An 18,378-nucleotide genomic window follows, 5' to 3' on the forward strand; every position below is an offset into this window, starting at 1 on the left:
ATTTTTTTTGAAAAGGCTAAGCAAAATATATTAAAAAACCAACACAAACTTTTCTAGTACAATGTGTATCAAAGGAAGCTAAAAAAATCCAAATATTACAAGAGGAAATCACAAGCTACCACAATGTAGTTAAGGAAAACAAAATTACCTTACGATCTGAAAACATGACAAATTATTTAACCTCCAAACTTGATACTTGAAATCAAAAAGAACATAATACGATTTGAGCCACCAATAAGCTTGGAGTTTCACCTTTTCCAATAAAGAGAGAAGTTGTTCTATTTTATTTTAAAAATGTCTCTTATTGCGATCCTTCCAAATAGTAAAAAGAACTTCAGATTAAAGTTTCTGAATTGTTATAGAAATTGGGAGTTGTTATCAAGAACAAGAAAAAAATTGTATGTTATGAAGCAATCCATTCCTAGAAACTTTACTTATCTATATTTGAAAAGGATGTTTGTCGGAAGTATCAAGATCAAATTGCTAGATATAAGATATCTTTTGCTAAAAAAAAAAAAAGATATAAGATATCTTATAGTTATAATTATGCTGAAAAATGATATGATCATTAACCTCAACGTTAACTACAAGATAAGATGAATAGTTTATGCTTATCAAGTAGATGGACACGGAAAAGAATAAAATTTACATTATGTTTCTCTATCTTTAAAAGGTTAAACACCATTGCTAAAAGGGAAAGCATTTATTTCAAATGTTGAAAAGAAAATTGTTAATGATTTTTAAAATAGTCAAATTCGAAGAAAGAAGTAAGATTTCCCCTTCACACATCTTGTTGTTATATGTAAAGTTTTCTTCTTTTTTTTGGTACAAATGAAGTAAAGTTTTCTACTTTTGCATCATATGTATATATATGATACCATATGTTAATCTCATATTTGTTAAATATGGAGAGTTTCAAGAAAGTATGAAATTGACTATAAATAAAGTCCAACTGTGTCTAGAATAGAACAAATTGTTTCATTGATATGGGAGCTTATGTCTGGACTTAAATTTAAGCTTGGTATGGAACCAAATAATTGTTATTAAGTTCCATTTAAAATAGAGGCATTAATCCTAAATCTTGTATATATAAGAGAATGATATTGCACGTTTTACTAATAGTCAAGTGTTGTCCCATTATCCAAACAATCTTACTTAATATAAACTAGCGGAAAGACGGGCACTATCGTGCCCGTCTGTCCGCTCTTTCTACTGCACTAACGCATGTGATTATTTTATTATTTTATCATGTTTGTTTGTATAATTTTGATTAAAATTTTTAAATTTTTAAATATTAATGGAAATTATTGATATTGATTTATAAACAAAATATTGTCAAGTTATATAACAATTATTTATGAACTCAACATATTTTAGCTTGTCTGCATATAAAATAAAGAAAAAATAATGATCTTTTATTGTTTATTCTAATAGTAATTAGTAACATCATAACATAAATCTATAATTGCGATAAAAGAATATCTTTAAAAACTACATTTTTCGTAAAGTCTTTATCTTCTCCTTCTATTTTTCCTTCATTAATGAGAACTTTTGTTGAATTTTGAGAAATTCCTCTCGATAAAGCTATATATAATTGACCGTGATTGAAAAAATGTCGAGGAAAATAGATTCCGACAATGGGAATGGTCTGCCCTTTACCATTAATTTTTTGCTCACATTTGTTACTAATATTTTTTTAGAAGATTTAAAGTTCAATCTTTAACATAATATTTTGCTCACGTTTGTCACTAATATTTTTTTCCAGAGGATTTAAAGTTCAATCTTTAACATTATTTTTTGCTCACGTTTGTTATTAATTTTTTTTAGAGTGTTTAAAGTCCAATCTTTAACATTATTTTATTCTCACGTTTGTTACTAATCTTTTTTTCAGAGGATTTAAAGTCCAATATTCAACAATATTTTTTGCTCACGTCTATTACTAATATTTTTTTAGAGGATTTAAAGTACAATCTTTAACAATATTTTTTGCTCACGTTTATTACTAATATTTTTATCAGAGGATTTAAAGTCCAATTTTTAACATTATTTTTTTCTCATGTTTGTTACTAATCTTTTTTTTTTGCTCACGTTTGTTACTAATATTTTATTAGAGGATTTAAAGTCTAATATTTAACATTATTTTTTGCTCATGTTTGTTATTAATATTTTTTTAGAGGATAAAGTCCAATCTTTAACAATATTTTTTGCTTACTTTTGTTACTAATCTTTTTTTAGAGGATTTATAGTCCATTTAATAGTGATAACAAATCTTTTTCTAAAAGATTTTGAATCATAATATTTTGCTCACGTTTGTTACTAATATTTTTATCAGATGATTTAAAGTCTAATTTTTAACATTATTTTTTGCTTAGTTTGTTACAAATCTTTTTTTTTTGCTCACGTTTGTTACTAATATTTTATTAGAGGATTTCAAGTCTAATCTTTAACATTATTTTTTGCTCATTTTTGTTACTAATATTTTTTTAAAGGATTTAAAGTACAATCTTTAATAATATTTTTTGCTCACGTTTGTTACTAATTTTTTTTAGAGGATTTATAGTCCAATCCTCATCGGCTATTATTTTTGTTTAAAAAAAATTAAAAAAACTCATAGACTCGTGAGAATAAAGCAAGATAAAACATAAAATTTGGATTATTTTTTTCATAAGTGATTATTGTTCAACTTTGATTTTCTCAAATTCTGATTCATTCATTCATTCTTCTAACCAAAAAAAAAAAGTAAAAACAAAGCTTGAATTGTATTGTTGGCGGAAAATAAATTGCTCGAAGGATAAAACAAAAAGATATCCAATTCATGAAGTGGATCTTAAATATATTCCATTTAATGGTGCTTCAGAAGTATTAATCAAGTTCTTGAGCCTTGGAACTTTCTAATTTTTTAGAGGTGATGAGATGTGATCAGAGGGTACTATGATGAATTCTTGGTCGATTTGAATTCATGAGAAGAGACAAAAAGAATGTAAATATAATTTTTAAACTTTTTCTTAGTTTGATCTGTTGTTAACGGTGGTAAAAGAAAGTTAACGGTGACGATTAGTGACATTGATTATTAATCCACGTGTTACTTTATAATTGGCTATTTGTATTTAAATTAAGGGTATTTTTGGAAAGAAAATTCCAACCCAAAAGTGTGCTGAAAGGGGTAGTTTTCTTTATATCCTTTATTATAAAAGCTAGACTTGATTGGCTACCATGTTTGCCCTAATTCACCCTACTTTGCCCTAATTCCTAGCATTTTTCCCTCCTAAACATGTACTACTTGCTAATCTAATCTCACCCGTTCAAACTCTATTTTCACACTTGATCACACCCGGTGATTCAAACTCTAAAAATGTTTTCTCATATAACTTAATTAATGCAATTGAAGACATATTAAATGCTAATCAAGTCGGTCAACAACCCCCAACACTAATTGCTAATATAATCTCACCCGTTCAAACTCTATTTTCACACTTGATCACACCCGTTGATTCAAACTCTGAAAATGTTCTCTCATATAACTTAGTTAATGCAATTGAAGACGTATTAAATGCTAATCAAATCGGTCAACAACCCCCCTGCACTAATTGCTAATCTAATCTCACCCGTTCAAACTCTATTTTCAAACTTGATCACACCCGTTGATTCAAACTCTGAAAATGTTCTCATATAACTTACTTAATGCAATTGAAGACGTAATAAATGCTAATCAAGTCTGTCAACAACCCCCTGCACTAATTGCTAATCTAATCTCACCTGTTCAAACTCTATTTTCACACTTGATCACACCCGTTGATTCAAACTCTCAGCCTTAGATATCATATAGAAGCGAACATGTTTGCCCTAATTCACCCTAATTTACCCTAATCCCTAGCATTTTTCCCTCCTAAACATATATTTATTGCTAATCTAATCTCACCCGTTGATTCAAACTCTATTTTCACACTTATCACACCCGTTGATTCAAACTCTATTTTCAAACTCCTCATTTTCTCTCATATAACTTAGTTAATGCCAATTGAAAACAAATAACACACTTTTAATGCAATTGAAGACGTAGTTAATGCTAATCAAGTTAGTCAACAACCCCCTACGTCTCAGCCGTAGATCCCATAACAACCCCCTACGGGTCAAGCTAGCATTTAACCCTAAACACTCCAAGTTTTCCCTCCCTTGTTATCATTTAATGCGATCATGAATGAGAATAAATACAAATAATGATAAACATTAATGATAATAAATACAAATAACTACAACAATAATTACAAGAATGTTGACTTCTATCACTACCAACTAACCATTAAACACTCAAGCATTTATCATGACCTTTGATATACATTTATGCAAAGAATATGAGATTCAAACTACCTAATCATCATCCTCTATGTACACATATAACTATGATTCAAACTCTTCATTCCACTAAATATATACATGTGCGTTGACACCCTCCTTTGTTTGCAGTTTACGTACAGCTATAACGAATTTTCTCAAACCTCTAATGGCTGAACATGATGTTGAAACCATGTTGGTGTTGCATTCCTTGAAATGTTAGTAATCTATTTATGTTCGATGCTTATTCTGCATGTTCATTCGGACTTTAAAATAACATTTTTTTCTTCATGTTTTTACAGCTCCATTGGATCCAATTACGATCAAAATTGTTCGTGTGAAGGTTGAGTCCGCCAAACAAAATTGAGATTGGTTGCGTGTAATTTGCATTTGTGCAATTTTGGTCCTGTTGGCATTTTGCATCTGTTCATATTGCAACTTTATTCAATGTTGCTGGATTGTTTTTATTTTGGTTGCAAGTACTTTTAGTTATCATCTAATGCCTTTATGTTGATGGTTTTGTAATCCAAACTAAGTATTTTATCAATCCTCATGATTTCGTTTGTGTTATAATCGATTTACAATTGTTGCTACAGCTCCAGTTTTCATTGTTATAAGCTGCAACTTAATAGCAAATACCGTATTATATGTTAGTTTGGTAAGGGATGATGTTAGAAAGAAAAGGCATTCCTTTAGATTTCATCAAATACACTAATGAATTTTGACTTAGTGTGATATAAAGCCAACCAATCTCACTTTTCATCTGTATCGTATAATTATAAGGGTTGGAACTTGATGCAATACTTTTAAGGATTAGAACTTTATACAGTCACAGATGCATAGTGTGGAAACAAGCATATATAAACAAATGGATATTCGATTGATCTATTAATCACCAACTAATATGAGAAGCATATAAGATACATAATTAGAACAAAGTTCTTCCGAGACTTATCAATGGATAAAAAGCCATTTGCATGATAATTTCTAACGTGTTCAGTACTACTATGCGAGTAGCAAATGCTGTCACACTAATGAAAGAGTGCAAAGTAGATTTAAATTGACAGTTTATTATGACATTAATTCTTATTGACCAAATTCTTATTGCCTAAGGTGACTCTTACGTTTACTTATGAGATGCAGAATGAGTATTAATGTAATTAATAAACGTGATGGAATTGACAGCGTCACAATTAATAGGAGACAATCAGAATTATTAGCATTAAGATCAAAATGTTAGACTTCTAAGTGGTGCATTTGATATGGATATAGAAGAAAGAAGAGTGTTCTCCCTATCAAATGTCGTTTACCATGAAATATTTCGTAACGTATGATGATGAATGTAAAACGTTAACAATAACTAGACTGTGACCTTATCGATTTGCTATCATTATTTTAAATTAGGGCTAACTTAAACTTTATCATGCTACTTTTATTGGTTACTATACCTTCATTATGCTATAACTTATTCGTTTATATTTCATTTGGTAGGACCCGTGCGATAGCACGGGTCAAAAGTCTAGTATAGTATAGATGTTAAGCAGTCTGATAAGCATTTTTGCAACCCTAATCCCCAATTTCCCTCCCAAATCATGACATTAATGACAATTACATCAACATTTAATTATCTCACATGACTCAAGGAATGTCAACTGTCTACACACGGCGCTCAATGAATGCTATAGAAAAATTAATTTTGTTGGGCTCAAGGTGGCTTTCATGTCTAATTGTCTGTGTCAAAAAAATCTCATTTTTTCTGAAATCTCACTTCTTCTCTCATCCCACAGAGCGCTCTCATCATCACCCACCGTCTCTCATCCACTACTCTCATGTTTCTATCACCTTCTTTCTCATCTGTCCTGGAAAAAAAATTAGCTTTCCTTCCCTCAATTATTCTATATTCTCATCAGTCTAGAACTCTAACTAACTTCAACTTCTGCTCTTTCACACTTTTAACTTCTCCTCTCTTTCAATGCTTACGGTAGAGTGGTCCTTTAATGCTCATCAAATTTCATTGGAGATCTGTTTCTTTCTACCCTTTCAACACAATCTGCAATCTTCTCCCCTCTACAATGCTTATCTCATTCATCATTTTCAGGTCAGTTTTTCATCAATTTCTGTCACTCTATTGTTAAATAGGCTTGCGATTTTAGTTGAATTAGATTAAATCACACTCAATTGTTTTAATTATATTATTTTTTCTAATTATTTTGTTGATTTTTGTTGGTTCAGCGATAAGTGTAAATGGCTACGAAACAAGTAGCGAAATCGAAACGAATGGGATCGATTGGAGCAAAGAAAGGTGTAAATCGGCCGTCCTCTTCAACATCTTCGTCATCTAAACATTGTTGGTGTCGTCGTCAATGCGAAGTAAGCCACAGTTCTATCCTGAAACTGTGCCTTTGGATTTTAAAAAAAATGAAACTGTGCCTTTGGATTCTCAAAAAACTAAAGAGAATATAACTGTGACGATTCAGTTTTGGTCTTTAAATAGGTGATTGTAAATTTTGTTATTGTGTTGTGTGATAGTTGTTGATGTTAATTTGATTGAGGTGTGGTGTATTATCTGTGTGACAGTCAGGGAAATTCGTCGTGGCGAGGAGATTGCTTGGTATGCAGATGGAGATACTATTGTAAGAAACGAGTATAATCCGTCTATTACTCATGCTTACTGTAATAATATGCAAAACTCATATTTGTTAATAGGTTTTTTGTTGTTTAAATTTTTTCATTTGGTGTTTAGGTTGAAGCATTAAGTGGTTTTGTTTTGAGATTGAGTGTACAACCATTGAATAAAATACTTCAAGAATGTTAATCTCCTTGATGTGTTGAAGAACTAGTGTAACGCCCCGTGCCAAGCACGGGATACATTTTATTTAAAATTATTTAACAGTGTTTACACATAAATAATTTTTTTTATATATTATTTGATTTTTTTTTTTTAGTTTGATTTCATTTCAGAATTTTGACATTGTGTAGTACTTTTTCTTCATATTTAAAATTGAGACAATAAGTCACCGTTTATCGGGACAAAAAAGTTAAATTTATAAAGATATAACTATTTTTGTGAGAGTGATAAAATAGTGAGAAAAAGTACAACAATGCTTCAAATATAAAAATACTATAAATAATTACTATATTCTTAAAAATATATCTAATTAATAAGAGGTACGATTACCTCTATTATAATCTACCATTATGGTTATGCCCTCTCTTTAGAAATCTTCCGCCGCCTCACCCCCTTTTTTCCAAACCTTCATCACTCACGATGTACCAGCATGCAACAATGGTGTGATGAGTGGTGTCATCCTTCTACACCACCCTTTTTCTGGTTTCCACAACAATATGTGTCGTTGGTTTCCGATTCAACCAGTACCGCATTTGCTACGGGTGGTGGTTGCTGAGTTGTTGGTATTCGTAAATCGTTGGTTGTCACCGGCGATCTTGCTTAGTTATGTGTGTTGGCTTCTCAATGGTAGAACCCCGCGTTGGTTTGGTTGAAACCTGAAAGGGTCCATTCTTTATCCTCTATTTTGCCACCTTTTGGACCTTTTTCACCGCGTGTGGATTGGTTACGGTGGGTCATTCGAATCCGCCGCCTCCTCCCTTTCCTTGGAGGTGGTTGCGGTACTATGTTGGGCCATAAATGACTGTTAATTCGATGTTGATCATAGCAGTAAACAGTTGGTTCGTGTGTATTTGTTAATTACCGTGTTGGCGGTCGAATCTACTCTCCACTCTCAAGAATATGTATGTGTTTCGTATCCCATTAATCCTTGTTTGACATGGGACTGTGTGGACTTGAAAGAGTCGTTAATGCTTGTTGTCGTTGTAGGGAGTTGATGGTACATGATCCAATTTTGTGTTGACGATCGATCAATTCGCCAAATTATAGATCCGCTTAGTCCTCACAAACGTCTATCGTTAATGGTATTTGTTTGTTAGATTTAATTAGGGTTGAATCGACTTTGCTGATCTTTTTTTTTGATGTATTACCCGTTTGGGTGGATCCACTTATTTTGACTGGGTCAAGTTTTTTGTCCTCCCAAGTTTTATATAATTTTTCCCTTTTTAATAATATATATGAATAAGGTTAAAAAATTCTTCATGAGAATAAAAAAATATTAAAAATAAAACTTACATGAATTAAAATGTATATTAGGATAGATAACATTAAATATAGTCAAAGTAAGTTATATATATTTTATTTAATTTAAGATAAAAAAATGCAATTGTTTATTCTTTATATCTAAAATTGGAGAGAGTCCCTAAAAAATATTGGAGAGACTATTTCTCTTGGAAGCAAATTATCTCTAGTGAGAAAACAATTTTCTTTAATCTCCTCCCTACATTTTTTTTTAAATAGAGATCAAGGGTCACAAATTAAAACATTCTAACCTAATTTCGTTATACTTTAGTGTAGTTATGATTTCGAATTCATCGTTTCCCCTTTTTTCCAAGCAAACACTTCCTCCTTAAAGTTCCTAACCAAATATGGGGAAGAAAAAGGTAGGAGATCTATGTCAACCCACTCAATTTAATGCAAGTTCTTCAGCTCCTCAATGGTGATCCTAAGAGTAAGGCTAAAAAATCTTCTGGTATGCTAATGCGGGATAGATCAGGCAACTAAAAATAAAGGTAATTGTTTTACCATTTATTAGAAAATGTATTTACTAAAAGGACAGTGAAAAAAAATCTCCTTCATCAAAATAAGCATACATTTTCTTTAGTTCTTTTTGTCTCCATAATTTAACGGTTGAATTTGATCTTAGTTGATTGAAAAGAATTTTGTAACATCGTTTTTCAATCTCTAAAGAAACAAATAAATGGTTCAAGTAAATGAATAAATATGTATGTTTCAATGATATTAAATAATCAAGTTGATAGTTATAAATACTTACCTAGGAACAACTTAACTTTTGCCAACAAAATTGTCAGATTCGCCTTTTTAAATTTACCGGAAGATAGAAAAAAGAGCACATTCAAACTGATATCTTTTAAAAATTAATTGACAAATAATTAAAATAATAATTAAATATCATAATGTATTATATATTAAAAATAAAAACAAATCGAGTTCACCCATTAGAATTTAATTTAATGTTCTTGTAATGTATCTTTGTATTCTCCTTCAATATCCACCACAATTGGTTTAATTTCTTTCATTTTTCAAGGCTTACTTAAGTAAAATTTATTTTATTGAATCCTTATTATTTTTAGTGTGAAGGGAATATGGAAGCTAGGAAAGTCAATTGGGTTAAGTGAGATAAGGTGTGTCTTGGTCAATATAATTGTTGTTTGGGGGTTCGTATAGTGCAGAAGTTTAACTTATCTTTGTTACGTGAATGGTTTTGGAGGCTAATATGGATCAATGAGTTTGCATTTTAAAGTTTAAGCTTCTTAGAATAGGTTGGTGGAGTTCATGTGAAGAGTGGGGACAGTTAGGCGTATGTGTGGTAAAATTACTTCCATGATGTTAAAATAGGGGCGGAGATGGGGATTAGAAATTGGTTTGATGGCAACTTGATGATATTGGAGAGTGATGAGAAAATACTCCTTTCTTTTTGACATGATTCGTGGTTGTAGAGTGGTCCTTTGTGTGATATATTTAGAAGAACTTTTGAGTTATATCAAAATAACTCTATGCTATTTAAAGAGATATGTAGGTTAGGGTTGGATGGGGTGGAAACGATGTCATAGAATTTTTCTTGGAAGGAGGTGTAGGGGATATATTGTTGTTATTTGTTGGACAATATTATTTTTAAGGCTAACGTTTTTGATAAGTTTCTTTAAAGTTGATCATGGTGAAAGGTATCTTGACAAAGGGGTATATCATCTAAAGATGTAGGTAGAGCATGATGAACCTATGGCTCTAAAAAAATCTCATTATGAACAAAGTAACTCCTCTAAATATCTCTCTCTTTTCGTGGAGGCTCTTGAATATCTGAATTCTAACAAATGGCAACTTAGCTTGATGGAGTATTTAAAATATGGACTCATTTTTATGTTCAGGCAGATGTGAAAAAGAGGAAAATTATCTTTTTTTTTTATTTTTAGTGTGAATTCTAAAGTCGTTGGATAATTATTGTGTTCTTCCCATTAATTATTGTGAGGGTACTCTTCATTTCAGTGGTTCTCAATAGTTCCAAAAAAAGTTAATTTTAGTTTTCAGTTGATTTTGTTGACTTGCATTTGGATTATTTGGAAAGACAAAAATTCTTACATTTTTCTCACAAGAATTGTTGTTAGATAAATTTACAATTCTCGTTTACTGGTAACAAAATGATAAGAAATCATGTACGTATTTTGAGTTGAAATGTCGGTGGAATAATCTTTCTACTTTTCTTGGTTATTCAATCTCATGATTTGGTTCTTTTGTATCTATGCATCTTGAACTTTGTATTTTCCTTTGTTGGGCACATCTTGTGCTTGAAGGGTTTTTAATATAATTGATTTGACATCTTCATACAAACAAAATCCACCTTAGTCAAGACACCAACTACATCAATATATAATATATTGTATTTCATGTTGTTAGAAAGGGATGGAGTTTCGAAATTAGTTTGATGATAAAAATATGATTCAAATTACATTTCATGTCGTAAGAATCATTGAAAACATCAGATGAATTGTAAACGAATACATGTTTGTAGGGACCAAAGCAGATTTAGATATATTGACTTTTGTGTTGATTGTAAAATTCAGTTTGTATTCATTGTGTGATGGTCTATACGAACCACTTTTGCAAGCAACATCAAATGAGAAAATCGTGAACACCATTGGAGCTGCTCCTTGAACTTGTAGATCAATGTTTTTCGTATAGACGCACCAATTCGATCACCCTAGATAACAAAGATTAAAACACTATACTTTAAACAAAAAAATACAAAAAAACAAAAAACAAAAACGATATGAAAAAACAACATTTCGATCCATTAGAACCAAATCCATGGAAAATGGTAGTTATTTATTTTTGTAGTCTTGAACAAATCAAGCACGAACAATCCTCACAACCAATGTCCATGATTGTTTTCTTGGCGAAACATCAGAGATGAAGTCGTGTTTCGTAGTCATATTTCTTTGCAATAGAAAAAATTACAGAAATAACTTAGAATATAGATATCAGAGAACCAAAGAACAAAAAAAGAAGAACTATATTTTGTGATTGTTGTGTACTCGTACCCAAAAGCACTACTATTTATATAGAAAAATAGTACCAAACGGTTAATATCTATTAATTATTAATTTGACCGTTTTAAAATTAATATTATCAACGTCTTTAATATTATAAAATGTGCATTAAACGATTAGATTATATTTCATGTAACCTACAAAAATTAACTTCATAACATTTGAAATTTAATAATATGTTATTAATATTAAGTAATATAATTTTGTAACGAATAAAGATTAATTATATAACCTTAAAAACTAATTACTACAATTAAATTTTTAATTAGTAGGTTACTGTCTTAGTGTAGTGGACCAAAATTCAAAATATAATTTATTCAAGTTATTTATTATAATTTTGCAACCTACCAAATTTTTAATGTACCATATAACTGTTAATCGAATACTAATTATATTAATAATTATTTGATTGTAACGTACAAATTTTTATTGTAACATATAAATTTTAATCGAAACAATAATTATATTAATAATTATTTGATTGTAACGTACAAATTTTTTAATGTAACATATAAATTTTAATTTAAACAATAATTATATTAATAATTAGACTCTTGCTTTGCCTTCAGAACTAAAAACCAGGGAGAAGCTGACGGCCGCGCCGCACTATCTACAAGCCATGGCTGATGAAACCGTCGCTATCCCAGTCGAAGTTGATCCCAATCTAAACGAAGTCAAGCTCTTCAACCAATGGAGCTTCGACGACGTTCAGATTACCGATCTGTCTCTTGGGGATTACATTGGAGCAAGAGGATGCAAACATGCAACATATGTTCCTCACACTGCTGGTAGGTACTCAAAGAAGCGCTTCAGGAAAGCTCAGTGTCCCATTGTTGAGAGGCTCACTAACTCTCTCATGATGCACGGTAGAAACAACGGAAAGAAACTCATGGCTGTTAGGATCATTAAGCATGCCATGGAGATCATTCACTTGCTAACTGACCAGAACCCGAGTCAAGTTATCGTTGATGCTGTCGTCAACAGTGGTCCTAGAGAAGATGCAACCAGAATTGGATCTGCTGGAGTTGTTAGGAGGCAGGCTGTGGATATCTCTCCTCTTCGTCGGGTTAATCAGGCCATATATCTTCTAACAACTGGTGCCCGTGAAGCTGCATTTAGGAACATTAAGACAATTGCTGAATGCTTGGCCGATGAACTCATTAACGCTGCCAAGGGTTCATCCAACAGCTATGCGATCAAGAAAAAGGATGAGATTGAGAGAGTTGCCAAGGCCAATCGTTAAGCATCATTTGGAAGTAGTCTTAGTGATGAGAAATATTTTATTTTGGTCCTTGTATTACATCTTTTATTTAACATTGTTGTTTCTAAACATGGTGTAAACCTTTTACTGGTTTATTTTCCTCTCATGTTGAATTGACTTGTTATGCTCAATTTTGCTGCTTAGTCCATGACTGTTTCAAGGATAAAAAAAAAAAAATATTAATAATTATTTGATTGTAACCAACTATGTATTTTATGTAAAATTTAATGTCAAATATAAAACGGTTTTTAATAATAATTATAATATTAAGTTTGTATTAAAAATTAAGAGAAATTTTTGGAACAAATGCCAAGTAGGATTATGATGATGTGGACATCTTTAGAGGAGAGGATATTGAAATAGGCTATTTCTAAAAACTCTAAATTGTTAGTATAAAGATTTCATGTTTAATTTTGAGAGTAGGTGATGATAACTGTAAAATACAACCGACGGAAGAAATTATCACTTTTATATTGATCAAATTGTAGTCTGAACGATAATTTTGTGTTGAGTGAAGAAATTATCATTTTCTTCTCCTACTTTCCATGACACTTTCTTACAAATATTATCAAGCAATTTGAGATTCATGAAATGCCTCTAATTGATCCAAATCACTTTATATTGATTAATGTTTGATTTAATGCTTATGTGAACTTTCACCCATAACTTTGTTTTTCAAGAAATGCTTTAAAAATTGATGTTTGATGTATGAACTACTCATTATATCATAATTCAATACATTGAATCATTCATTTTGGTTTTTAAAGTGGCAAGTGTTGATTTTTGGCTAAAATAGATTTTTAACATACACATTTTGTGAAGTGCAATCTAATAGACATTCTTTCGGCTGAGTAGGTTGTAGAGAATATCAAAGTGTTAGCATGGTGGTGGTTTCTTGGAAGAGTTGCTTCAAATCCATGTATGTATTAGGGACATGGGATCCTTTCAATTGCATGACAAGGTAATTTTGTGCATAATTCAGAATTGTTATTTTGGAAATCTGTTGTGCTTTTGAAGGTGTTTTGGCCTAGGAATTGCTATTGTACAACAGAGTGTTCTGCTGTTACATTAGTGTAGCTGAACATAGTTGTGTTTATTCTTTTCTTGGGTTTTGATCCATCTCTGCGTGATCCATTTGCAATCGTTTCTATTTCTTGAAAAAAACTTGCAAAAACCTTTATTTTCAATTTTGATTTTGATTCTGCTATTGACACACTAATATATCAAATTGATGATTGTGACGATTCTATTTTTTTTTATAAAAGGATTGTGACGATTCTATACCAGCGAACCTGTCAAAACTGTGAACTTACCATATGGTGACAACTCTAAAGTAGCTGACATTGGCTTATCACAAGAGTTGCAATATATTTGTTGAATTTTGGTTGCCCTAATAAAAGCATAATTTTTTTTTGGGTAACAATAAGTTTTTTTTTTTTTACGTTGGTTGATTATGCAATGTTGTCTCCTTTTTTTTGACTTGATACTATCATACTTTCTACTAGAAAGAGCGACATTGCCTATCACACGAGTTTCTTTATTTTGGTGAAATTTGGTTGAACTGATAAGCGTTTTTTTTTTTGGTTAATGATGATTTTTTTTTTTTCTTTCTGTTTGTTGATTATGCAAATGATGTCTTCATTTTTTTTAACTTGATAGTAAGGTGATTTGTTATATTAAGAAACTAGTTACAAACCCGTGCTTCGCACGGGGGTTCAGTAACGTATTTGACAAAATATTATATTGGAAGGATAGATTGTGAAATGACAGATAATTATAGACCATAATACAATATTTAGAGTACTCTTGCATTACGGATTACAAAATTAAATCTTTAAAATGGTTTGATCACAAGTAACAAATGAAAACATATTTTGTCAGCGGTAGAAACACTTTTCCAGTAATAATTGATATCTATCTATAAACCAATGAAAACCCTATTACCAAAGCTGCCTGATTTATATCATTTTGACTTTCAGCTTCAACATATATAAATCATTTCACATGATCTACAGCAAAGACAGACATTAACTGCAATTTAGTATCCAGTTCTTTCAGGCGAACAAACTTCTGCATCAGATAGATAGCTGAAAGCCTCTCTACCTAATTTATATCATTTTGTGTTTTAGCTTCAACGTATATAAATCTTATCACATTATCTACAGCAAAGGCTAGGGATGTCAATGGATACCCATGGGTACGGATAATATGATACCCGTCCCCGCCCCGTTGGATAAGTATGATACCCGTGCCCGCCCCGTATCCTCGTGGGTACTCACCATACGGGTACCCGTGGGTATTGAGGTATCCATGGGTACCCATGGAGTTTTGAATTTATTTATTTTTTTGTACAAATAATAACTTTTTTTAATTACCAAAAAACTTCAACTTTTAAACATCCATACATAATCCACTCAAAATTTCATAAATCATACATAATTCATAGAAAATTCATGATTCTTATATAATCTATATGTTTTATGATGTGAATGAAGTGGAAACGGTGAACTTAATAAGATGAATTAAAAAAATTTAAAATAAAAATAGGTTATTATTGAGGATTTTTAGGTGGGGGGTAAAATTTTCTTCAATAAGGTACCAACTTTAAGTAATAAGATATGATATATAAAGATATATTAGTAATTTACTTAATTTATTATCGGGTATAGGTACCCGTAGGTATGGATACAATCCAATCCGTGTCTGTGTCCATATAATAATGGGTAGTCAAATACCCGTTTATTATACCCGTGGATACCAGTTTAGCTACCCGTGACGGATTTTACCCACGGGTACCCGTGGGCATGGGTATTTTTGCCACCCCTAGCAAAGGCAGATATTAACTGCAATTTAGTACCACGTATATAAATCCTTTCACATGATCTACAACAAAGGTAGATAGTAACTGCAATTTAGTATCCATTCCTTTCAGGTGAACAAACTTCTGAATCAGACAGATAGTTGAATGCCTCTCTACTTGATTTATATTATTTTGCCTTTCAGTTTCAACGTATATAAATCATTTCACATGATCTACAGCAAAGGCAGATATTAACTGTAATTTAGTATCGAGTCCTTTCATGTGAATTATACGCACTTTTAAAAACTTGTTTTAAAGGAGAGATGTTCAAATTACGGAATATTACCATTCTTAGTAAATTTGAGAATGAAGTTCGCATAATCCAAATATTTGTGATGCATGGTTTAAGGCATGGGGTTCAGTAACGTATTTTGTAAAAAAATTGTTCCGAAGGAAAAATGAACAAATTAATGAATATTGCACAAAAATTAAAAAACTTTATCAAAATATTTATGAAAGCTTTATCAAGAGCAGGAAAACATCATAAATTACATAATAGTTAAAATTATAAAAGTGAGCGCTACTGTCATAGAGTTACCAAAAAGGGATTAACACCAATATTTACATGACACAAAATGAACGAAAGAAACACATTAAACTCTTTAGCGTCTTGTGTAGGAACTTGGTTATTAATATTTTGACCGTTAAAAAATAAAAAATCTCTTTGATGTCAAAAAAGTAATATCAACTGAGCAATATTCAGTCTCTTCACATATGCTTAGTAATATTCAGTCTGAAAGATTACATTGAAAGGATAGATGGTAAAATGACGGATAATTGTGAATCATTGTAATATGTCAAAATATAAACCTTAAAAACCATGAACCATCAACTTAGTTTTAAATAGTTAAAAATAAAAAATTGTAAAATAGTTAAAAGTTCTTAAAAATATAAAAATTGGAAAATAGTTAAAAAAAATTGGTGAGGTAGCACTCAACCAAGCAACACTAAAAAAATTATATGCATTAGCGTAACAAAAAAAACAGACAGACGGACATAAAATATTACTCTAAACGTTAATGTGTGTATATATTCGCGAGGTTGAAGAAAGGAGATAAAAATATTTGGGATCATTAAATGATAGCGTGAATAAAAATATTTGTGAGATTGTGATGATTAAACGATATTGAAATTAAATATATAAGTGATAAAAAGATAATAAAATTCCTTTGAAAAAAAGGTAATAAAATTAAATGGAATCTCCTTAAAAAATTAATGGAACGGTTAAAAAAAATAAAGTTAAATGGAAGAAAAAAACATATTGAAATATAATATTAAAAAATAAAGTTTTGTCAAAAAAATATTAAAAAATAAAGAAAAAGTTCCCGACATGAGTTGAAAAGAGGTGCTTGTGAAATAAATTGTCAAGAAGTAGTTTTTTAAAGTAACATTCAACAGCTTCTGGTCAAAGTTCATTCCATTCAATTTTATGCGTTCAAAAAAAGTACTTTTTTTAGTAAGTACTTAATTGATATTGTATTCGGCCTAACTTCTCCTTCAAAATGTAGAGAAGTTTGAAAAAAGTCGGGTCAAACGATACCTTAATCTCCCACAACGGCAATGTAGAAACAATTGAATTTGGGAGGAAAAATTGAAAAATAGTTAAAAATATAAAAATTGGAAAATAATTAAATTTTATTAAAAATATAAAAATAAGAAAATAATTAAAAAAATTGGTTAGGGGCAAAAATGGAAATTCATAGGCCAAACCTTAAAAAAAAAAAAAAACCACTTCCAATAATTGAATTACCAAAATGCCCCTCATAGGGGCAAATTGGTAATTTCAACGGACATTTCCTTTCTTATATATAATATAAGTAGATGTAGTAACATGCTTTCTATTAGAACAGATTTGATTAACATTTTAGGTTTTTAGATGTGATTAACTAATATTGATCATTGGCAAAAGTAGGGACACATGTAGTGTCTTTGGTAAAATCTGTTTTGTTAAAAAGATATTGATCATTGTCCAATGCAACTAAGAGAATTTTGAATCAATTATAAAATGTCCATTTTCAAATGTATAATGAGGTTAAACATGTGTTGTTTGTTCCTATCAATAGATAAGATATAAATGTATAGTGAGGATTTAAAGTGTTGTTGACCCTGTTGAATCCCGTGATTTCTTGCATAAAATATTGTTTAATTTGATTATGGGGTTTGAAGGATCTGTCTTTAAAAAGTCCATTGATGAAATTTTGTATTTGGATGCCACTTTATGAGTACTTTAGTTGGATTTATAACAATGAAGATATAAATGATGCAGGTTGTACTACATGGTTCTACAACAGTTCCTTGCATTTGTGAGTTTAATGGATGCAAGTGGTCATTTTGGTTTTGGTAGCTATGAGAAGGTGAAGATAAATGTACCATCAAGAGTAGTTTACAAGGAAATGTTTTAGAATGTTCATTAGTTCTTTTTATTTTTTTATTAAGAAGCATAATGTTCAGTAGTTAATTACTAATATGTATAAATTTCCATTACAATAATGAAGGTTATGATAAGTTTATTACGTTTCCATTACAATATTTGACTATCTTACTGTGGACATAATGTAGATAACATATAGCTTAATATGTTGATAACAAACTAAATATCAACTGTTAAAAAAATATTAGAGTTTTCAACTCTAATAGACCCGTGCGATAGCACGGGTCAAGAATCTAGTTATTTACATACTAGTGTGTTAATCAAGTAATGGACGTAAGATTGATAAGTTCATCTATAACAACT

At 30.5% G+C, this 18,378-nt stretch overlaps 1 protein-coding gene and 1 pseudogene across 2 annotated transcripts; both read left to right on the top strand.

The window, feature by feature from the left end:
* Nucleotides 1-6,117: 6,117 nt before the first annotated feature.
* LOC146900022 (uncharacterized) lies at nucleotides 6,118-18,173 on the top strand. The gene is made up of 5 exons (XM_085732485.1): nucleotides 6,118-6,430; nucleotides 6,565-6,702; nucleotides 6,914-6,965; nucleotides 13,640-13,745; nucleotides 17,911-18,173. The coding sequence occupies exons 2-5, from the start codon at nucleotides 6,577-6,579 to the stop codon at nucleotides 18,044-18,046; spliced, it is 420 nt and encodes a 139-aa protein (XP_085588611.1). The 5' UTR covers nucleotides 6,118-6,430; nucleotides 6,565-6,576; the 3' UTR covers nucleotides 18,047-18,173.
* On the top strand, nucleotides 12,080-12,855 carry LOC146900023 (small ribosomal subunit protein uS7 pseudogene; annotated as a pseudogene). The gene has a single exon (XR_015021419.1). The product of XR_015021419.1 is annotated as a small ribosomal subunit protein uS7 pseudogene (transcript).
* Nucleotides 18,174-18,378: the final 205 nt, after the last annotated feature.

Source organism: Medicago sativa, chromosome 8 (assembly GCF_051527215.1).
Source record: "Medicago sativa cultivar Bolivia chromosome 8, Bolivia_mono, whole genome shotgun sequence".
Classification (NCBI taxonomy): domain Eukaryota; kingdom Viridiplantae; phylum Streptophyta; class Magnoliopsida; order Fabales; family Fabaceae; genus Medicago; species Medicago sativa.